The 24113-nt window shown below is 50.2% G+C and overlaps 1 protein-coding gene across 1 annotated transcript in view; it reads right to left on the bottom strand.

Moving 5' to 3' along the window:
* Nucleotides 1–1225: 1225 nt before the first annotated feature.
* The window catches only part of chsy1 (chondroitin sulfate synthase 1), a 41876-nt gene continuing 18988 nt past the window's right edge, over nt 1226–24113 (bottom strand). Inside the window, exon 3 of the mRNA XM_067248642.1 lies at nt 1226–4181. Coding sequence (XP_067104743.1) covers nt 2583–4181 — 1599 coding nt within the window. The 3' untranslated portion in view covers nt 1226–2582. The remainder of the gene's footprint in view (nt 4182–24113) is intronic.

The following is a 24113-nucleotide window of genomic DNA, read 5'->3' as shown; positions in this document are numbered from 1 at the left end:
CTGCTGAGAGTATCCACATCGTTTCCCCCAGTTCGGTTGGCCCCAAAGAAATGGCAGCTATTATCGTTAATGAAAACGGCATGTGACTAGGCAGGCCAGGAGCGCCCTGAGGAGGCTGTCTCCTGCACACTGGAGCCACTCCATGTAATCTTCATCAGCCCACAGGAACAATCCATTCACACATTGACATGATTTTGGTTTGTGTTTCTTCTCTCCCTCGTTGTGCTGACCGATCCACAGAGGCCAGGGGGCCAGCAGGACGGTCTCAGCAGCGCCAGGGGGACCTTGGGGTGGCCAATGGACAACAGTAGGGGATTGTGGACAAATTGGAATAACTGAATCCAGGCACCAGGGTTATGAAATACATCTGATAGGGCTGAGCATATTGCCTAACCCTGGTGGTAGTGATCCATACTGGAACACCAAGATTCAGGGAGTGTCCTAAGCTTTCTAACTGTTGGAGGAGTAAAATGGAGTCCTATGATGAGGGTCTGTCTTGGGGAAACATCACCTCTCTCGTGCCCGTCTTGTTATACAGCAGCTGGACAGCTCAGGTTACCACAGTTTCTCTGGTCGCTCTCGGCCCCAGGAACCTCCAACAGGGCCAGTCAACCTCCAACAGGGCCAGTGAAAAAGGGCCTCATGCAAATGCCAGGATAAGTCAATATTGTGCTTTTTGTGTCTGCTCTGGGACCATAAAGACACACACGGACAAGGGGGGGAGGGGGGCGGGGGTACAAAAGAGGCAAGCCGTGTCTAAGCCCTAAACACACAGTCACAGTCACACACAGTCAGTACCACACACACAGTCAGTCACACACTGTCAGTCAGACACACAGAGAGCCAAGAGATATCCTATCTTGACACACACACAAACCAAAGGGGTCTTTTGACATTTCACCTTTGCAGAGATACAAGCTGCCTCCAGACTAAAGGGAGACTGGAGACTTTCACTGCTAGGACTGAATTTATAGAGGAGAACTGAGAGGCCAATAGCAAAACAGATTTTAAAGTCAACATCAATCTGTAACTTGGAAAATTACTTCATACGCTTTGGGATTTATACTACTGTGAGAAGGGAATACTGAGATTCAAACAGTATCTGTTTCTCTGAATCCTTAAAGTACTCCATAAAGCTACTGCACACATGCTGTCTGGCATGACAGTTTGATTGTAACATAACAAATGATAAAATATTCCCAAAAAGAAACACAACTGCAACGTATTAGATAAACATTTTTCCCATTTATTTCTTAAATATAAAACCTTTCCCAGACGGACAGGGCAGAAGAAACAGAAAATATAAAAACAAAACCAGAAGTGAAGACTATGTAGAGAGAGCAGCCATAAGTCCTGCTCGCAATGTCGGCCTATCTACTGAGTCCTGCTCCTGTGGGGGTCAAGCAGAGGTGTTAGAGGGTCCACACATAGCAGGAGGCTGCAGGACAGCATACCTTCACCTCAACCAGCTTCTAGACACAGGGACCGGACAGCACCTTTCATTCTCACTATTCCAGAACATTCTCTCCCTCCTCTTCATCGCTCGTCATCTTCAGGGTGTGAATTCCCCATGTGTGGTACCAGTGGGATGGATCCAGGAGAGCACTCATACGCACACACACACACACACACACACACACACACATACACACACACCCTCTATGCTACAGTACATTTCATTTGTGCTGGCATCCCCTTGACAATTAGACACACACATGCGGACACAACAACACCTAAACAGACTGTGCAAAAACTCTTTGGTGAATCAGACGAGTTTTGAGAGACAGAGAACAGTATCCAACATCTGAGACTGTTATACAATCTTTCTAATATACATTATTCCAGAAAACAGAGAAGGGAGACTGCAAATTCAATAAATTAGACAGCGGAGGATGAATTGCAGATAGGAAATCCAGCAGTTGGGTTCACAGAAGTAAATAAAATGAAAGTCTAAAACCAAAACTAACAAAACAGTGTTATTCGGTATTATAAAAAAAAAAGAAAAAAGGAGACATTACAAATCTGAAAAAACCCAAAATGGCATTTTGACATTAGAAAACATTGTTGTGATCCAAGACAACTTCTTAACTGATGAAATGTTTGTTCATATTATCCACCTGTAAACATTCAAAGTCAAGTTTACAGTTAGCCACCGGTCTGTTTCCCCCCCACACAGACAAAGTAAATACTTAAGACCTTGTAAGTGTACTTCACTGAGGTACACACTGATTTCCACCCAGCCATCCCCTGGTCCCCATTGTCTCTACAACGACCCACATGGTCTTTAATGATGCTTGTAACACGTTGCTCCCATAATCAGGCTCATCGAAAGAAAAATTAACAACAATATTGTCTTATATTATTAATTTATAAAAGTTCACTTCTAAAGTCAAGTCTGTTTCCGATCACTGTCAATGGTGTGTTTTCTTTTTTGATCTTCTTTAAAAACAAAGCATATTTCCAAAATATATCCATTAAAGTCAGTTTTTTTTTCTGTAAAAAATAAATTAGGTAGGTAAAGTCCCCGCTGGGAGAGCCCCAGGGTGTGCTCGTAGTCCTGCTGGTGGGAGGCCTGGCTGCTCTCATGCTGTCCGGACAGAGCCGTTATTGGGGCTGCCGGCCAGCCTCCTAAAGCCATGCTCCTTCTTCTCGAGCCACAGTTCAGCCAGCTGCTGTGTCGAGCCGTGTGACGAGGCTTTGGAGCCCAGGCACATCTTGTACTGCTTGGCCTCCAGGTTGGGGTCGCAGACGACCTGGTGGTGCACGTGCACAATCCCCGTGTCCGTGCTTCTGAACAGCATAATCCCTGATTGGACAAATTTGTTAAAGAGGTCCACGTCCTCCAACCCCCAGCCTTGTATGGAGGTGTCGAAGCCCCCGGCCCGGACCAGGTCCCCCTTGTACACGCACACGATGCCGAAGCCGTAGTGTCTCCACAGGCCCGTCTTGGAGGTGAACACGTAGTGGTTCTCGCTGGGCACCTTGCCCGCGTACACCACCTTGGGGTCGTACTGACTGAAGATGATGGGGAAGTAGGTCTGCTGGCCCAGCACGGAATTCGCCCGGCACCTCTTGAGGAAGTCCTGGGTGAAGAGCAGGTCCACGTCGCAGTAGAAGAGCAGCGAGTCGTTGGAGAAGTGGGAGGAGCCCACCTCCAGGGCCAGAGCCCGGGAGAAGGAGCCCAACACGGGCTTGATCTCCAGCTCCGCTCGGGGGTACTTCATGTGGTAGTCCCTCATCAGCTCCACCTGCTTCACCCTCTCCGTGTTGTTGTCCGTGCTGAAGAGCAGGATCAGCAGCTTCACGTTCTGGTTGGGGATGAGGCACACCTTCTCGAAGTTGGCCATGAAGCGGACGAAGATGTCGTAGCGCCCCGAAAGAGGGACGAGAATGTTGACCTTGCTCTCCTTGGGCTCCTTCAGGTCCTGGCTGGAGCTGGCCAGCTTGAACGGGACCAGCATCTTGAGGGAGTTGGAGAGGAAGGAGAGGGAGTCCGAGTCCTGGTTGATGTGGCCGGCCAGCGCCGTGGCATCCATCTCTTCCTCCTCTCTGAACTGGATCTGGCTGAAGGTCTGCTGGAGGTAGGCGTGCCGTCTCACCGGCACCGTCATGGTCTTACCTTTGTGCTTCTTATACAGCAGCAACAGGTCCAGCACGTATTCAGCCCCGTACAAGGGGTTAACCCTGCGGTAGCCGTACTGGATCTCCTTAAAGTCGATGACTCGGCCCCGCGTCTTGGCGTTGGCGTTGATCATCTCCATCACCTGCATGATGATGTCGTCCAGGGCCAGCTTCTGGGAGGAGTCCATGCCCCGGCGGGGGGGCTGCCCGTCGGACGCCGAGAACAGGTACTTCCCCGTCAGGAACTCCCACTCCAGGACCTCCTCCCTCTGGTGTGGGTGGAAGCGCATGAAGGACGGGGGCACGCCCAGCTGGAGGTCCTCGCGGGCCGGCTCGGCCGCCCCGTAGCGCCCCATCTGGACGATCTCCCGGTGGAGCTGGATGGTGCGGTGCCGCAGCTCGGCGATCTTGCGGCTCAGCATGTAGCTGTGCAGGCGGTACTGGTACGGGGGGTTCTTGTTGGGGTGGAGGGTGATGGCGCGGTGGATCTTGCTGTTGTGGAGGTCCCGGATGTAGCCCTTCTTGTTGGGCTCGTAGTTCTCATAGAACAGCTGCTGCATCTAGTGAGGGAGACGGACAGGAAGAGAGGCAGCATGGGTTAGTGAAAATCCATATGCCAACTAACGCTTAACACCATCAGTGATCACATGATCAAGATAGGTTCACATGCACAAACACACACACAAACAGTATGGTCACTTGGGAAGGGATCCAATTCATTATTAAATATTAGAGAAAACAGACAGCATACGCCAAACTGTTCTGGAGTATAGATTAGCTTGCTCTAATTTGGACATAGTGCTAATATGGCAGTTATATCTGTAGCTGTATCAAAACCTCCTCCTGACTTGATCACTGTATTAAGGCTACAAGGAACTCAATGTGCTCAAATATTGACTCCTTGTCAACTCCTATTGGTGGCTCAGTGTTTTCTGCGAACCCGTTGAAGTTTTACAAACAAAATGTTCCCTGACAACACAGGAAGTAGCATGAGTTAACTGTGGGACAGCTGCTCGGGTCTGACTGGCTGGGAGTCAGCCGTGGCTGGGAGAAGGAAGGCTCTGTTGTTGCCTCCTCATGAAGAGAGCATCAGAGAGCCAGAGGTCTATTTGCGAACGACGCTGGCGCTTAGAAAGACCAATTTGAGAGGACAGCTCTGGAATGCAGCCACAAGCCCACTCCCCGGGGAAACGCAATACACAGAATCAGACAGGCCGGGCCTGAAAGCCCTGGAAGGCGATATCTGAACCTCTATACAGTCACAGGAACTGACTGAGTGGGTCTCTTTGCTTTTCCGTGGCTCTACCCTGCGTTCCTCTGCACCTGGGAGTGGGCACCCAGCCAACCATAACAGGCCCTAGTCTGTCATCAATGGAAGTCTTGAGCAAACCTGAGCTCCAGGGTGCAGGGGTCAGCCATTACATCAGGGCCCAGGGCATGGCAGCCTTAGTGGGAATGTATTTATGGGTGGTGGTATTCCTTCCTCCATTAAACACGTGTACAGCAGTAGTAGTGTGGGCTCCCCTACTAAAAGGCCACATGCAGAAGTGAAGTCTGGTGTGTGTTTGTTTCGGGGGTGAGGAACACCTCAGTATATCTAGCTGTGGCTGAGAGACCACAGAATGTAGCACACCGTTTTAGACTCTCATGAGAATGTCTCATGAGTCTGAAACGATGCCCTTATCTTCGTCTCCTCTCCCTTCCTCAGCATGTCCGCCTGAAGACATGACTCACTTGTTTAGGGACCTTTTCATCTCATCTCCCTCCAATCAAACTGCTTTAGATAAAGCTTCCGCTTATTGAACACAGCGTAATGTGAATGTCATGTAATCTTTGTCCATCTTCGGAGGGGGAAGGGAGAGAGAGCTGTGTAGCGTACCCAGATCAAGTCAGGTCATTCAGAGAGAGAGAGAGACTGCTGTGGCCAGTTGTGAAACAGCAGCGGTCAGCAGCCAGCCAATCAGTCAAGATGTTTCAGCCTGTCCCTCCCACGGCCTCAAGGCCATTAGCACCTCTCTGAACACCCGCCCTCCTCTGGCTCCAGAACCTTTGACTCATTAGAACGATTTTTCCCAGTCACTGGTTGGGTCATTTACATGAGGAACACAGATAAAGCTGACGTTCTTGCCAGAGGTTTTCAAATGGGTTATTTTCCCATTTAGTGATCAGCAGCATACACGTTGGCAGAAACGGATTCAACGCAGTGGTCTTCCACATCAGGGCACAATCAATATGACTTTCATTCCATCAACTGGAAAAGAGGCCTCTTTAAAGACATCCCTAGCAAAAGACCATCTTCTCTGGCAACAACTCTGAGAGTGCACAACTCTCCTGAAGTATTCATAATCCGTCTCTCATACCCAGGTTTCATCTGCTCTCAGGACCTGTTATCTCCTCCCCCAACATTACATTTACATTTAGTCATTTAGCAGACGCTAAATGAGCGACTTACAGTAAGTACAGGGACATTCCCCCGAGGCAAGTAGGGTGAAGTGCCTTGCCCAAGGACACAACGTCATTTGGCACGGCCAGGAATCGAACTAGCAACCCTGATTAATCGCCCGACTCCCTAACCGCTCAGCCATTTGACTCCAACAGTCAACACACACACCACTCCATCCAAACAAACTGTTTTATCAAACAACCAACACGGTGCAGCAGACGAGGCTTGGCCATGCTGGATGGTGGCCATGCCGGGCCTGTTCCCAGGGACAAACCCACACTGTGGGGAGATTGCGTTACAGAGCAGTGATACTATTATCCTCCCGCTCAGAACGTAGTCCTCGGCCTAAACCAACACATGACTCTGGGACACAGCTCTGCAGCCCAGAGACTACGCAGCAGCGCTCTGACGAAGGGGGGGGGGGGGGGGGGGGGGGGGGCGTCAGGACTGGAGCAGGGCTTCGTTGGGAGATAGGGCGCTTCGCTGGGATGGTTTCGTTCGAGACCTGCCAAGGCAAACACCAAACGCTGACTCATTTAATGCATATTAGACAGACAAGTGGTCTGTGATCCACATTACGCGAGAAAATGGAATGAGATTACCACACGGAAAAACCTCTCAGGTGTTAGAATGTGAGGGGAAGATGGAAACGCTCTAGGGCACAGCACAGGGGAATATCTCCCTGACGGTGTTATTGATTCAGATTATTATTGATTCAGATTATTAGTAAGAACTGAGGTATGGCACGGGAGGCCACAAACAACAGCCCAGGGGGGAAACCACAGGCAGTTAAGAAGTACCATCACATGATTATACCCTGTACCACAGCTTTGATTTACCGTAGTCAAGAAAACAAACTGTGACTAGACATGATTATTGTGCTGCATGGTTGTATTAATAGTAATTATGGATTTAAAGCCACCCTGCCCCCTCCCAATGAGACAGGCTCGGCAACCATAGACATGTTATTGGTGGAGGACGTGGATGAGTCTGGGATCTGTGTGGCCTCCGGTGATGGGACTGAGCCTGTGTCGCCTCCACAGTGGATCTGTGTGGCCTCCGGTGATGGGACTGAGCCTGTGTCGCCTCCACAGTGGATCTGGGTGGTTGTTCATGTTGCAAGTGGCCAGCCCAAGGGTACATCTAAAAGCTGAGGTGTGACCATAAATCATGGCCCAGTGGCATTAACAGCCCCCGCTGCTGAGTCAACAAGCTGGCTGAGCCACAGAGCTACCAATCCATCAGCACGACGCACACAGGAGAGGAGGAAGAATGCTGCAGAAGAGAAAGGAAAGAGGGAGGAGTACAGAGGAGAGGAATGAAGAACTTGGTAGTAGAGAAGGGAGACAGGGTGGTGGAGGGGAGGCTGGGGACAGGACAGGAGCAGACGGGTCCAGGCGAGAGGGACAGACGAGTGAAGCTTCATCGGCTGCATTTAATCTGCAGCACAATACAGACACCCGAGGCCGGATGAGCCATGCAAATCTAATTGGAGACGCCATTATGCGGCTGTAATTGGCTCCTTTGTGGTGCGAGGTGGTCTGTCCAGAAGTATTTGTCTGCCCGTGGAGCTGCTTCTCACACCTATGGCAGCAACACAATGAGCCTGAAATCAAAGTCTGGCAGGAGACTGGCTGGATAGACTACCTCCAGTGGCAGAGTGACACAAGATGACTTTATCAAGCTAGCCTGCGCTCTGGAGGAGGGTCTGGCTGGAGCACGGCTTGTAGATCAATAGGCCTCTGATCCGCAATGTCCTTCCTGGTCCTGGTTTCACACTCTAGCACTGCATGGCCAATCTCAACTCGAAGAATTCCATTTTAATTAACAGACGAACTAGATTTCTGAGCAGCTGAAAGATGCCATTCTTACGCAGCAACACTAGACTTCTTGATCGCAGTAAATAACTGTTGCTAGCACTAGCAGGCGACTTCCTCTTCCTGAGAGGCTGAGCTGTGGTCCTGGCCGGGCTGGTGTTCCACACATGCTGTGCTCGGGCCTCCAACCCTCCCTCCTCCATCTCATCTAGCACCTGCTTTTTCACTTATTACCCAGCCTGCAGCCGGCTGACTGGCAGGAACCCTCCCTCCCTCCTCCTCCCTCCAGACAAACCTCACCAGCAGAGGATTGTGTTGCCGCCACACTGAAGAAGTTAAAAAGGTATTATCCTGAACTGGATCCAAAGACTTTCTCTTTGCATCACCGGGCCTACTAACCCACTCCCAGTGTGAAGACTCACCAGTGAGTTCTGAAGCACAAACCAGAGCAGCAGACTCAGCAGGAACAGATAAAGTGGAGAGAAGGGCGAGGTCTTGGGCCAGGTCTTGAGAAATACTCATTTGCATATAACGTAGCATCTAACCGACGCCAACACGCCGTCTAGGGCAGAGGCTGCAGTTCCAGCTCAGGATATTGCTGTGGCAGCGGTCAGGATATGAGGTTTAAACCCAGACCCAGAGGGGCTGACTCCAGGCCTGGGGCCTACTGGAGAACACTGCACTCTGGTCTGCTGAGGCCGGACCCGCACGACAAAACACCAGAGAAATGAGCACTGGTGTCTCGCTAGCCTTCGCAACAATCAAGAACTACAGACCATGTCCCAACAAGTAGTCCTTGAGGTTTGGCTGTTCCGGGAAAAAGTGAAGTGTCTTTCCAAAGAAGTCCCTTCCTCCTACCCTACCGTATATCTCCTGATCCACTTAACTTGACTTTCATTTTCAGTGATTCACATCAGTGTGTGGGTGAATGCCAGGAGGAAGGGTGTGTGTCCATTGTATCATTGCAGAGTAATCCAGTGCATGCGTTAACATGTTGCTCTGCAACCCTGTGCGTCAGTATGACAAGACATGAAGCAAGACTCCTTCTTCTGCTGTGTCATCTTGCAGTAGTAAAGTGTGTTCAATTGTCCCCGTTTGACGCGTGCATTCATGATAAAGTTCACAGGCTTACAACAGTGGCCTGCTTGTTTCAGTCACACGCAAACCTATGACCACATGACTTATGTTTGTGACGCCTCTGTCTGTGACGGTCTCCATGTCAGTCACACACACACAGATTTCAAAACCTGCATTCCAAAATGGGTTTTAGTGTAATCAAGTCAACAAGCAGCGTGAAATAAGCAAAGCTTGGCAAACCGATAAAGCTGGAGGAGGGTGTTTGTGTCTAAATATGCCTGCGGTACTGCTGTTCATCTCTTTTAATAATCCCTCATTCATGGACCAGTCTCAATGCTCCAACCCTCACTTCCTCTTCTCAGCTCCTAGATTTGAAGAAAGTTGTCGTGGAACTAATCTCAGCTAGCTGCTCTCATTCCTCCACCCCTCTCAACAAGACAATGGGTACATTTTGTGAGGATGTGCGTCTGTCTGCCAGGCTAACCCATTCCCAAGTGTGCTATGCCAGACCTGACCAGGCCAGGTCAGGGGGTCTCAGTAGGACAGAGACAGAGACACCAGTCACTGGGCCTCTTACCAGAGCAGTCCAACTCCCAGGTCATACAACAGGCTCCTCTCAGGGTAGCCTGTCTGAGGGACTGAATGGATGTCAATCACATGGCTCTGTGAGGCCTAACGCCTAAGCCCTAAGCCCTTGGAACAGGAAAGTTAGTACTGTAGGCCTACATAGATTTGACATTGCTCAAAAAGGAACAACAAGCAGGTACAAGCTATGGATTCCATGATGGCTTAATGCAAGAAGCAACCACAGGAAAATCAATAGACACCCACAATCTCTTAGCTAAAACCCTTTGACGGCTCGACACCAATCATAGCTGTGGAACCCAATAAAGCTTATAGGACAGTGCAGTATCCCAGAGGAGAAGTGCTGCCATATCAACAAAGCAGCACAAACTGAAAAATGTGTGTGTCAATATCCTGCTGCAGTTTCCTCCCCTGGGATCCTGTGCTCTCACCTTACAGCCCCTGACTCCCACAGGTGGGCTTCTGAGGTGGAGACGCTGCAGCTTATTGAGACGCAGCCCCAGTCATCGAGATAAGGGACGTGTCACTCAGCCCGGTCCTATGAGCTGAGCTCTGGTTACCCTGGTGTGCTAAGGGGGATAATGAGGGAGGAATCTGGAAAACGCCCTTGGGTTTCTGCCTCCAGTGGGAGCGAGGCAGGCCCCCCCGGGTGACAGGAATAAGAAAGGCCACTTTGTTCCCGTCTGACATTCCTTCCTTTGACATGTCTTCTTTAAGTCAGTCAAGAAGCCTCTGGGCGAGATGATGGCAGAGATATGTCGCTCGTGAGTAACAACAGAGGAAGGATGAAAAATTAATTGCGCTAAATGGAATTTAATTAATCCTAACCACACTGTAGTCCACCAGGTTTTATATGGCCGCAGATGGGGAGGGGGGAAACTGTGAAGGCCACTCTCCTTTTACTGTCTCAGCATTTCCCCCACCCTGGGCTTGAGTTAGCAGGAGGGAACACGCATGGCAACCACATCCTTGTGGCCTCTCTCTCTCTCTTTCTCTCTTTCTCTCTCTCTCTCTCTCTCTCTCTCTCTCTCTCTCTCTCCTGTGTCAGCTCCACCGCTGCTGACGCAGTTGTCGGCCCAGCAGGCAACAGATATGGCAGCTTGTGTCTTGCCTGATGCCACAAACAGGCACGCCTAGGCCTGACTACGCCCCCCACACACGTCACAGGATGTGATGCGTTCAGCTGCTGAGCACATTCTCTACCAATACTACCCACATCCAGCCCCATTCCGCGTTGCCAGGAAAAACGCTTTCCTACCAGTCAAGCACATCATTTATAGTCAAGTGCCTGGTAAAAGTAGAATACACATTATAGCACATTATGTATTTGACTTCTCCTGGTGTGCCCAGGCCCAAGTCCCAGACTGCTGACTGGAGGATTAGCAGATTAACTGAATCCATCCAGGCCTCCTTTCTCTAAGGCAGCAGTGTCGTATGAGGCAGGCATCCAGGACTGGCTAGGGTTGGAAACATCTAATGCTCTGAATATGAATAATCATATTCAGTCATTATTCATTCATGATTTATTCATCTTCCTTCTCCCTCTCACACAACGTCCTGAAGTGGTCGTGAGAGGGTCCACTCAGGGACCAGTGGTTCATGCAGTGGGACGCTACCACCAAACAACTGTACCATTAGAAGTTAAGATAATCCAACAGAGATATGGATTTTACTACACTGAGGCGAACAAGTCTTCTAAGCATCTGGTATTGATTCACCTTAAGCCATTTCCTTCTGGAATGGTCATTGTGGCTGTGCTGGAGTGTCATCGAGCCAAAGTATACTACTAAAGGCCTACATGTCAGAGGGTCGGATTCGGTGCCAAGACACAAAACAATCAATCACTAATCTTGTTCCACTTCTCCTATCTAGAATATTAAAGCACACACCAGCTATCTGGACAGATAAGGAGTTACGTTAGAGGGCCCCGTGGCTCAACTCAAGCTGAATGCTCCATCTTCCCACAGCTAGGCCCCGACAAGCCTGGGCCTATCCTGATATCACGCCTCCACACCCAGCCCCCTTTCTGGGCAGGAAGTCTGGATATCACTAGAGGGACCGGGGGACTCCTGATAGTATATCCAAACATGCTGGGCGAGGTCTAAAAAGGAACCAATGCACAACGGACCTAAAATAAGCGCATGACCACTATGTGGAATGGAGAGGTCCTATACCTGAGCATCTTCTATAGGCATAGGACAACATACAGTCCAGCTCCTCCACTTGCACTCAATCAGCCCATCCGCAGAACGCCAAACCCAGTGTTGCATTACAAACTGATACCTCCTGTCTGAAAACGATAACCCCTGTATGAAGAGAGCCTTTGTCCTTCTGTAATAATGTTTCAAAACGCTCGCTTATTCTTTAATAAAGTCCGAATTGGTCCTAGTTTGAGAGTGCTGAAAGCAGCCTTCTAAAAGCACAGTGTAGAATTTCTACCCTTGGCACAGAAACCACAGACAAAGCACTGCTAAGCGCCGGAGAACGGACAGAAACATCTAATAGGGTGAAAAAAAGCCCCATTGGAAATTTAAGTAAAAAATAAAACATTTAAGAGAAAAAGAGAGAGAGGAAAAAGAAAACATAGGAAATTCCATAAAGTTGATCCTATAGATTGAAAGTGCAGGGTGTGCAACCAGGCGTCTGGGAACAGTAGTTAGGACAAACACGGTTTCGCTACAATACCTGGCCACTACGGGTCAGATACACCCAGAATACTTCTTGCCGTCCTGTTCGTGACTGCGGCGCATATTTCAGGGCCAGGCAGGATGCCGTACATCAGCAAGGGGCTTGTCTAGCTGGACAAAAGGCCATAACAAGCTAGACCCGGCTCGGATCCCGACCGTGATGAATCTCCCATGGGGCTGAAACGCTCCGTTCTCTCAGGTGAACAGAGGGGCACACATGGAGGGGTCACCCACAGGAGCTCTGCCCTGGCATCAGTCAGCCTGTCCGTCACAGGACACCTCTGACCACAGAAACACAGCGAGGCTGCTGGGAGACAGGCCAGGAGGCCCGTCCACAGGGAGGGAGCTCTCAGCGGAGGACAGGAAGGCTGGGAACCCTTGCTAGGCTCTCTCTGAGGTCATTGTGTAGGCTGCTCTCCTGCATGCTTAATCTGATCAAGCACAGTCCAACAATATCAGGCTCACTATTGTAAATGAAATACTGGGGATTCAACTAAGTCAGTATATCTTTAGTTATTTCCAAATCAACAATGGCAAATACAATAACGGCGACGAAGCACAGAACAGAATTTCCTTCCTGTTCAGATGTACTGAGAGAGCCTGAAGGTGAATGTGAGGTGACTGAGTTCACAGATTCATCTGTGTGTGTCAGTGGCAGGCAGATGTGACTGAGGACGCCTCAGGACCCTGGCACTGCAGGGTAGGGTGAAGCTAGGAGCCTGGACCTGGAGCGGCCAAAATATAAGACAAGGGAGAGACAGAGAGAGAGAAAGGGAGAAAGAGGGAGCACAAGAGAGAGAGAGAGAGAGAGAGAGATAGAGAGAGAGAGAGAGAGAGAGAGAGAGAGAGAGAGAGAGAGAGAGAGAGAGAGAGAGAGAGGGAGAGAGAGGGAGAGGGAGAGAGAGGGAGAGAGAGAGAGAAACTGATCCTGCCAGGGTGGCAGCAACACACAGGCCTGCGTCACATTTGGTCTATGAGAAGAGAAGGTTCTGGAGCTCCACCCTGGAAGACACGCAAGGCTGGAGGAGACAATAGCAGCATCCAGCCACACCAGCGTGTCCCAGCGGTGGGCTGAGTGGAGCCTGCTTGTGGAGAAGGAACCGTGACCTCTGGTCACATACAACAGTGTGATGTACTTGTCGTCTGGACTGAAGCTTATAACATCACTTTATTCATTCATGGGGTTGTGAAACACCAGAGGGACACAAAACCTGTGACTTATCATCCTTACAGAAGCCTGGGGAGAGACAGACATCATTTGACCAAAATAATCAATAAGTAAGAAGTTGAAAAGGCGACTCAGTGATAAATGATCCCAGTGAAGTCTGTAGAGGTAATTACAGGGGATTAGGCTACATCAGACTGCATTGGGGGAATGTTCGATGCTGCTTTCCTGAGGTAAGCCCTTTAGCTACAGGTATTATGCCTCAGACAGAAATTTATTTAACTGAAAAACATAAGTGACCAACAGGCTTTGTCGGTGGGAATATTGCATCACTTGTTACATTAATGGAACATATTTCTCACTGCTGCGAATTTAAATGGATTCATTACAATTTACAATAGGCTAGATTCATTCTGTGATCGATGACATCTTTCACAGCGAGGCAGCTTGAAGAATCAAACGAGGGCTCTTGTGGCCAGAGCTTTCATATTCTCCTCAAGAACAACATGGCAAAAATACCCTGTCTAAGAAAAGCCTACAGATGCAGCTCATTGAAAGTTGGGTCAATGGGTTTTACAGGATTTTCTGATGTGACTGGAGGAGTGTGTGTCCTACGCCTCCCCCTCTGCCTCCCCCCTCTGCCTCCCCCCTCTGCCTCCCCCCTCTGCCTCACCCTCAGCTATGCCCATCTATCCAAACTGTGGTTCCTAACATGCATAAACATCCATCTTGACTCCTGTCTAGAAACCGGGAGAGAAAAGAGGCCAAACCGGTTTAGTGAATGAGTAGTAGGGGAGAGGGGAGAGCCAAGTTGTACAGGAGTCTTAAGTGCTTCTTAGGTTCAGAGATACTGGAGTGCTGCCTGGGGACTTCAGGAGCAGCAGGGGTCTGGAGAGCAGAGAGGTAGACAGACACAACCACTGCATTGTGTTGGAGGGGAAGAGAGAAGCAGGCGTTCCAGGAGAGTGTCCTCCATGACTGGGCCAGACATGGCACTGCCCAGGGACAGGGACGAGCTTGTTAGAGGACGGGAGTTTGTCTTGGCAGGGTTCAACCAGAGGAGCCTGGCAACACAACAGACAAACTCCACCACAGGCTCCGTCCTCCTCCTCCTCCCTTTCTCATCCCTCCATCTCCCTCCCTTCCTATGATAATACCCAGTGGGATAGAGGAGCAAGGCTGAACAGCCCAGCTGGACTGGCAGGAGAGGAGGTGGGACAAGCAGGCGTCTTGGGAGCAGGCAGTCTGTTTCCAATATCCAGGGGTCACAGGAAGCAGCTCTGATACTATTACCCCGTTATTCCCTGATCACAAACAGCACTAGATGCAGGAAAAGAAATGTCCACCGTGGTAGCTTGGCATACTTTCTATGCATCCACCACAATCAGTCTTGTGCAAACACACCCCTGCACACAAATCCCTTGTCAGGTGTACAATCTACAACCATAAATAAACTAGGCTTTGTTTACCCTCACACCTGCCAAGCAAGGTGTTTGATTGTGGACAGTGAGAAATGGCGACATTGGCCTCAACCAATCAGAGAACTTCGACGCCAGGCCTCGGCATTGGTGCGAAAGCTTTTCTGTAGTGATCCAGTGTAAATATCAGATTAGTGTAGGTGTTTGATCTGCCGTGATGTACAGAATGGACCTGTCTGTCAAAGCCCTACCTCAGGCCCAGGGCAATCAGTGAGGCCCAGGAGAAGGTAGGAGACTAGGAGCTGACAGCTCATTACCGCCTCTCACCGGAGGGAGGATCCTCCAATGAAACCCTCCTTGACATCAAGGCTACAGACTAAATTAAAACCCTCCATAAAGAAAACGAGGAGTAAAACTGGCAGATATTGGTTGTATTTCTTTGTGTTGTCGATGGTAATTACAGCCCAGCGGCGGTTGTGCAGCATGCCTGTGGACACATGGTGGTCCAGGGAGCTAGCATTTAGCGAGCGCCGCCCAAGGCAGCTGGAGGAAGGACAGGAACTGCAGCGTGGGAGTAGGAAAAGCATTCAGACAAACGTTTAAACAAATCCCGATGATTGAAAGTGAAACGGCGTCAAGTACACTCCTTTCCTGCGTCTCTGCCCTAAACAATCCCTGAAAGTCCAAAGCCACCCTCGTCTAAAGTGCAGCTCCTCCACCTCGCCATGTTTACAGAACGAGCAACCCGAGAGGAGGGACACTAATGGCTGCTATATAAGGCAGGTCTACTTCTTCATGGGGGCCACACGAGACTCTCCACAGCTGGACACCGCTGGTGTCTAATGGATCCATTTGTCACTGGCATCACTGAAGACTGAAGAGAGACCAGATGAGACAGAGAGGGAAGAGATGATGAGAAAAGCCAGGGAAAACATTAGTGTCTGAAACAAGAAAGATCAGTGATGTGATCAATGATGTTCTCTTAGTCAGGAAATTTCTTATTTTAATGGTAACGATCTATTATGGGCGTCACTATAAGTGAGACTGGTTATCCTTCTACACACAATGCTTAGAATCCCTAACATTCTGCCCACCTATACACACCCCCACACAGTGTTATCAACACCCCTGTAAGTGGTCATGCGTGGCGCTGCTTCCTGCCTGGGAGACTCCTCCCTCTCCTTGTTGATGAGGAGAGGGAGGTGTTGACGTGTCTTCTGGGATCAGCCCCAGGGTCACATTAACATCCTCTTCAATGACAAACCATGGCAGAGTTAACACGCTTCAACACACAGTGATAACAGCCTCCTGCAGGATACCCTCCTATACATCCCATAACGTCTCTGAAAGCCAAACCTTCCAAGTTGAATGCCCATGGGAGACTGGTTACCACGGGAGACTGATAGGAAAAACATCACAAGCCAACGGAAAAGGCCTGCTCTACTTCTCTCTCTTCTGATTTGTTTGAATTGTTGCTGACTCATGTCTGGACGCTGTTCTAGTGTGGAAGTCCGAGCCGTGATCAACGAAGATGGCCGCCTGCATGACTCAGGTCTTTATACCGTGCCACATCTGTGTTCTGAGAGGAGAGCAGATCTCCCAGAGGGCCGAGCGACCACACTTTGCACCGTGCTCCCAATGAGCCGCAACCTGGCATCCTGCCACACCCCTCTAAATCAGGACCCGGCCACACTGGGTGAATCAATACTGCCAGGGGCCCGGAGGAGAGGAGGGGAGGAGAGAGGGGAGGAGAGGAGGGGAGGGGAGGAGAGGAGGGGAGGAGAGAGGGGAGGAGAGGAGGGGAGGGGAGAGGGGAGGAGAGGAGGGGAGGAGAGAGGGGAGGAGAGGAGGGGAGGAGGAGAGAGGGGAGGAGAGAGGGGAGGAGAGGAGGGGAGGAGGGGAGGAGAGAGGGGAGAAGAGGAGGGGAGGAGAGAGGGGAGAAGAGGAGTCGATTCCGTAAGGTTAGTGCATGTGGAATGGCCAGGTTGTGTTTAGAGAATGGACAGTTTGTACTCAGAGAATGGACAGTTTATGCTTTGGGAATGGACAGTGAAGTCCAGACACGCACACAGAGGTCCCAACTCCCCCCCCCCCGAGGGCTAAAGGCAGAGTTGAGAGAACAGGAGGATGGGCTGTGACATGACTGGGGAGGGCTTAGGGCAGTATAATTACAACCTTGTCCTGTTTGATCCTGCCGAAAAACACGGCCGTCCGACCTTCGGGTAGAGGGAGCAACAGCTGCAGGCGATGGCTACTGCTCCTTGTCCAGGTGTCGCCACTCATGGGGCTCACCCAGGGGCCAGCCCCCTGCTCCCCCCCGCTCCTCTCCTGCTCCCCCCCCCTGCTCCTCTCCTCTCACCACACTGGGATCCCACACCAGGGCTGCTGTGTGCTCAGGGCTAGCCTGGTGGAGGTTGAGGATGGGAGCCGTGTAGAAACGTGCCTCTGTTTGCAGTGCTGCTACTGAGCTGATGAGACTGGCAGGGCAGGTTTCCAGCAGCTTCACTCTGGGGTTTAGGCGACACGGGGAGGACAGGAAAGCCTCCCCATGTTTAATCACGGAGGGAAGGAGACGAGGACAGAACAGAGGAGTGAGTGTGAGTGTTGAGCCCCAGCCGTAGCAGAGAGCTGCAGATGGCAGAGGCCACTAAGGGCTAAACCCTCTCTGGCTGCAGAGCGGGTGGATGGGAGGATGGAGAGAGGAGTGGGAGGATGGGCCTGCCAGGGACAGGATTTTCAGAGCTTTGCGCTCTGATGACAACGCTAGAAGAAGAAGCTCCTCGCACACATGTACACACACACACACAACGGGCCTCAGTTATAGCTGTGAACACATAGCTGGATGGGAGGCACCACTCTAATTCCAGAATGGACTAGATCAGATTTCAGAATGTTACCGGATCTGATTCCAGAATTTAACCAAATCTGATTTTAGAACGTGGCCAGATCTTGATTCCAAAATGTAACAAGATCTGATCCCAAAACATTACTAGATCTGACTCCAGAACTAAATTAGATCTGATTCCATTCGTTTTCAACAATTTTTCCACTGTAACTCAACAATACTGCTACCAATAGTCTGGATGAGCTCACAGAGGCTGTGACATCATACATCAGCTTCTGTGAGGACTGCTGTATACCAACACGCACCAGGGTAAGCTACAACAACGACAAACCCTGGTTTACAGCTAAACTCAGAAGGTTGAGGTCAGAGAAAGAGGCCGCGTTTAGGAGTGGGGACAAAGACAGTTTCAAGGAGTCAAAGAACAGGTTTAGCAAGGCGGTGAGGGAGGCTAAACGACTGTACTCAGAGAGGCTAAAACACCAATTCTCTGCAAACGACTCTGCTTCTGTCTGGAGAGGGCTCAGGCAAATTACCAACTACAAGCCCAGAGCCCCCCACTCCACTAACGACTCCCGCCTGGCCAACGACCTGAATGAGTTCTACTGCAGATTTGAAAGACAATTGGACAGTCTTGAACTACCCCTTCCCACCCAGGAGGCCTCCCACCTCCCCCCCTCTACAGTGACGACTCTCTCCATTCAGGAGGGTGAAGTTAACAGACTTTTCAAGAGGCAGAACCCCCGCAAAGCAGCTGGGCCGGACTCTGTCTCTCCAGCCACCCTCAAGCACTGCGCTGACCAGCTGTCTCCGGTGTTTACCCACATCTTTAACACCTCCCTTGAGACATGCCATGTGCCAGCCTGTCTCAAGTCCTCCACCATCATCCCTGTGCCCAAAAAGCCAAGGCCAACAGGACATAATGACTACAGACCCGTCGCCCTGACCTCTGTGGTAATGAAGTCTTTCGAGCGCCTGGTGCTGGCACACCTTAAATCCATCACTGACCCTCTACTGGACCCCCTGCAGTTTGCCTACAGAGCCAACAGGTCTGTGGACGATGCAGTTAACATGGCCCTCCACTTCACCCTACAGCACCTGGACTCCCCAGCATCCTATGCCAGGATCCTGTTTGTGGACTTCAGCTCTGCCTTCAACACCATCATCCCCGCCCTGCTTCAGGACAAGCTCTCCCAGCTGAACGTGCCTGATTCCACCTGCAGGTGGATCACAGACTTCCTGTCTGACAGGAAGCAGTGCGTTAAGCTGGGAACACAAGTCTCTGACTCCCGGTCCATCAGCACCGGATCACCTCAGGGCTGCGTCCTTTCTCCTCTGCTCTTCTCCCTGTACACCAACAGTTGCACCTCCAGTCATCCGTCCGTCAAACTCCTGAAGTTTGCGGACGACACCACCCTTATTGGGCTCATCTCTGGTGGAGACGAGTCTGATTATAGGTGGGAAGCGGCCAACCTGGTGACCTGGTGCAGCCAGAACAACTTAGAGCTCAATGCTCTTAAGTCAGTGGAGATGGTTGTGGACTTCAGGAGGAACACAGCCCCACTCACCCCCATCACCCTGTGTGACTCCCCAGTCAACACTGTGGAGTCCTTCCGCTTCCTGGGCACTATCCTCTCCCAGGACCTCAAGTGGGAACTGAACATCAGCTCCCTCATCAAGAAAGCACAACAGAGGATGTACTTCCTTCGGCAGCTGAAGAAGTTCAACCTGCCAAAGACAATGATGGTGCACTTCTACTCAGCCATCATTGAGTCCATCCTCACCTCCTCCATCACCGTCTGGTACGCTGCTGCCACTGCCAAGGACAAGAGCAGACTGCAGCGTATCATCCGTACTGCTGAGAAGGTGATTGGCTGCAATCTGCCTACCCTCGAGGACCTGCACACCTCGAGGACCCTGAGGCGAGCGAGGAAGATTGTGGCCGACTCCTCCCACCCTGGACACTCCCTGTTTCAGTCACTCCCCTCCGGCAGAAGGCTGCGGTCTATCAGGACCAATACCTCACGCCACAAAAACAGTTTCTTCCCTTCCGCTGTGGGCCTCTTCAACAAGGCCAAGGGACCACACTGACTCAAATGACTTATTGCTTAAAACACACTGCTTTTGCACTGCACCACAACATGGTATCTTGTACATTTGTATTTTTTGTAATATTTGTATTTTTGTATTTTTATATTGTAATTTACGGCAACTTATATTTATCCCACTTAGTACTGCTAGTTTATGTACCCTTAGTATAGTTAGTCCACATATTTAAATTTTAGGTATATGTTTATTGTATGCACCTTCCTGCCAAAGCAAATTCCTTGTCTGTGCAAACTTTCATGGCGAATAAATCCCTTTCTGATTCTGATTCTGATTCTGATACCTCTTGTTGACATTCCATGGACATGTGATTGTCCTGCTGGATCTTCAGGGCTGAAGGCACCTGGGGATCCTACAGGGCCTGGAGCAGCACAAACCCAGCCTAATTAAATGTGTTTATCAGCCCTCAGTCACGACAGCAAGACACAGAGCTACACAATAGACCCCCTGCTGTGCCCAGTCAGTGAGTGCCAATGGCGTTGGCGTGCCACATGATAAGCTGCTCTGCTCCCCGTAGGCCTGGGCTGCACCTTCAGAGAAGGTTAATTGCAGATTTAATTCAACCTAACAGTGGCTCGTAAAGTCTGGGCTAACAAAAGCACTGCAGAAGGAAGGCGTTGAGACGATGGGAATGAGGCAGGAACTATACTGACTTGGCAATGTGGTGTATGAGACAGAGAAAGAGAGAGAGACAGAGAAAGAAAGAGATAGATAGAGAGAGAGAGAGAGAGAGAGAGAGAGAGAGAGAGAGAGAGAGAGAGAGAGAGTGTGCATGTTAGTTCACTGGCAGCTTGATGAGAAAGGAAAACGGCCATTATCATAGGTGCAATCAGCCCTGCAACAGCAGAATTAACCAGAACATGCATTAGTGCATGACACACTCAAAGCTTCTGTTAGAAATGTTGTTGGAAATTGTTAAGGAATGGGAGGAGGGGGCAGGAAAGCTTCCTTGTCTCATTACCGGTAGGGAGCAACCAGGTCGCTCATATTGTGACAGATTATTAAATCAACACAGTTACACATAATGCATCAGGACAGGGGGTATTCCACCCCAGTGGGTCAACAGGATTATTCACATTTGTGAAGTCACAGTGACTTAGTATATCTGCAGGCATCAAGTAAACAAGACACAAGACTAGGGTACAAAAACCATTATGTCTGTCCTAATTAAAGACAGCTTCCTGGGAGTAGAGGAAATGCTTGAGGAGAGCCAGAGAATACATTAACACCAGAGAGAAAGACAGGTTTTACTGTCTTGTGATCCTTAACGACTGGTGTAAACTGCCAGTACCCTTAACTCTAAACTGCCAGTACCCTTAACTCTAAACTGCCAGTACCCTTCACTTTAATGGGTTTTATCTGTGGCTGATAAAACGGATCTCAAGGTAACACGTAAAGGAACGTCCCCTGGAGAACAGCTCCTGCCTCCTGCTCTGAACATGGCCCATTCCTACTCTGAACCTGGCCCATTCCTACTCTGGACCTGGCCCATTCCTACTCTGAACCTGGCCCATTCCTACTCTGGACCTGGCCCATTCCTACTCTGAACCTGGCCCATTCCTACTCTGGACCTGGCCCATTCCTGCTCTGCTACTAGGAGATATGCTCCGGGGCTTTGTTCACCTCTCTCCGCCACCATCCTCGACTTTTCTCTCCTTTCTCCCTACCCCTCCCTGTCCCCGCTCCATCTATCTATCTATCTATCTATCTATCTATCTATCATTCAATCACCCCTCACTCCCTACTCCCAGCGAGCTCAAGGCTAACCCTATCCACCAGGGCCCAGTGAGCTCAAAGCTAACCCTATCCACCAGGGCCCAGTGAGCTCAAAGCTAACTCTATCCACCAGGGCCCAGTGAGCTCAAAGCTAACTCTATCAACCAGGGCCCAGCAAGCTCACAGCTAACCCTATCCACCAGGGCCCAGCAAGCTCAAAGCTAACCCTATCCACCAGGGCCCAGCGAGCTCAAAGCTAACCCTATCCACCAGGGCCCAGCGAGCTCAAAGCTAACCCTATCCACCAGGGCCAAGCGAGCTCACAGCTAACCCTATCCACCAGGGCCCAGCGAGCTCACAGCTAACCCAGCTACCTCACTTACACGTCATATTACAGCAATTAGCTTCAAAGGGAGCCAATAGAGACAGACATTCCATGTGCCCAGGTCCCCTGACAGTAGTCCTACGTTCCACTACAACATACACACACACACGCTGACACACACACCGACACACACACGCTGATGAAGGAAGGAAAGGGAGTGTATAATGCACAACAGTGCTGCTTTTTGCTTGTGTGCCTACTGGGGAAAACAAATGGCACTTATTTGATAAACAGGGGAGAGTAATGGAGAGAATAAAAGCAATGAAATACATCATCAGGGATGTGAGATGGAGGCGCTGGCAGAGAATGAAAGGGAGGCTGGGGACTGTTTTAATGGAACAGTCGCACAGGGTTTTACTGAGAGTCCCAGGCACGATAGCTAGTTTACAGCCTACACAATGGATTCATACTGTAGATAAACTGTATGCGATCTCTATAGACATGACTCTCTATGATGCTGACTTGCCTCATAAAGTTTTAAAACAGCGGTGAACCGTAACATAAAAAGTCCTCATCGACGCTAAAGCAATGCTGCTGCCGCTGGTAGTCTAAAATAAGCGAACTTCTGCGGGCTTTTCCCATGACAACCTTCCGGTCCCGTTTCCAATTTAAAAAATGTGTCAGTCGCCAGGCGGAACACGGGCCCTGCGAGGGACAGGCCTGGTGGCACTTCATCTGGCTGGATGACGAAGAGGGATGAAGACCCTGCAGCTGGTGTGACAAACACGGACGTGACGTGGAGCCCAGCGGACCTGCCGGCCGGCATCACACCCTAATCCTCTGACCTAGCTCCCGGTAGAAGGTGAAGCAGAGGTGAAGACGTGATTACAGAGACAGGAAGAGCGCTAACCCCTGTCTTGACTTCAACTGTCCTCCCCCAAAACGCCCTCCGACAGTGCAGCCCACTAACTAACCAGCCCAGCAATGTGTTGAAGGCAAGATATGCTATGACAGAAATAAGTGCCACTCACCACATTTCATCACATAAAACGCATTCCGTCTGCAGTGAGATGCAGGCAGATCATAGGCCGCTGGAGAGTCTAAAGGCATCCCTAAACTGAGGGGGTTACCACAGTAAACAGAGGCGGAGCATGAAACGAATGATTAGAGAGAGAGAGAAGACGCCATGTTTGATGTCGAGGCAGATGCACATTAAGGCTTCAAATAAGTATTGAGAAGCCTTTTTCCGTCATATATATATAAATAGTTTAGATAAATTGGTGTTCATCACACATCCCAGTGAACGTCCAAGTGCCCTGTGGTCAAGAGAGCGGAGCCTGCCACCAGCCATTCACATGACACATTAACCAAGGCCAGGAATAGGTCTGCTACTGCGTACAGTTTGGCATCACAGTTTACCAAAAGCGGTCTCAGATGACTTTAGTCTTTCCTTTCATAACCAGACTAAATGCAGTAGTCGAAGTAGGCTAGAAATGAAAAGAAACTAAAATGTTTCGCTCATTTTCTAAATAAACATCTGAACATAAGAATAATAAATCTCAACATTTCCTGGTTATCTGAGACCATTGGTCACTGTTTTCTTTCTGAGTCCCCCCCTCCCCCCCTCCAATAATTCCAGCTCTGCACTTTAGGATGGAGTTCCCATTGATGCCGCTCCAGGACCACATGATCAGTTTTGGTCTTGCGGTCCTCCAGCACCGAAAGGAGAACAAAGGGAGGGTGTGCAGATTCCAGATCTGGTGTAAGGTCTTGTTCATCCTCCTCCAGGCCTGGGTGTCGGTGCAGCAGGGAAGCTCTCCGGGGTGGCCTAGAGGGAAACCCGACCCCCGCTAACGGAAAAGGAGGAACTCTGGGATGTCCTGGAATCTTAGACGGTCTTAACGCCAGGCTGAGGGGATTTGCCTCGTCACAACCAGAGGATTTGGTGAGCCAGCTGTTTCCACTGAGCAGAGGGATATGGGGAGTGAGGAGATGGAAAACATGATCCACAACCAGACGGTGTCTACTGGTTTGAGGGACTGGATGGACTGGGGAGAGAGGACAGATGTGCTGCTGGTCAGACTGGTCTGGCACAGACAGGAGAAACTTGAAGAACTGAAGTCATTCTTAGAATAGTAAGACCGGATAGAAAGCCTGACGTTAGACTCTATGCAGTCATCCATCTCCTCAACTTAATATAATTATGCGTAATAAACAGCATTTTATAGCCAAGTCAACCTGGCTTCACATCTTCCAGTCTAAATAGGCCTTCTGTGCTCCTGGTTCTCTATCATACCAGTGTGGGAGAACA

Source organism: Osmerus mordax, chromosome 13, assembly GCF_038355195.1.
Source record: "Osmerus mordax isolate fOsmMor3 chromosome 13, fOsmMor3.pri, whole genome shotgun sequence".
Lineage (NCBI taxonomy): Eukaryota > Metazoa > Chordata > Actinopteri > Osmeriformes > Osmeridae > Osmerus > Osmerus mordax.
Note: the sequence above shows the minus strand (reverse complement) of the source record. Positions and strands in the feature narration are given on the sequence as shown.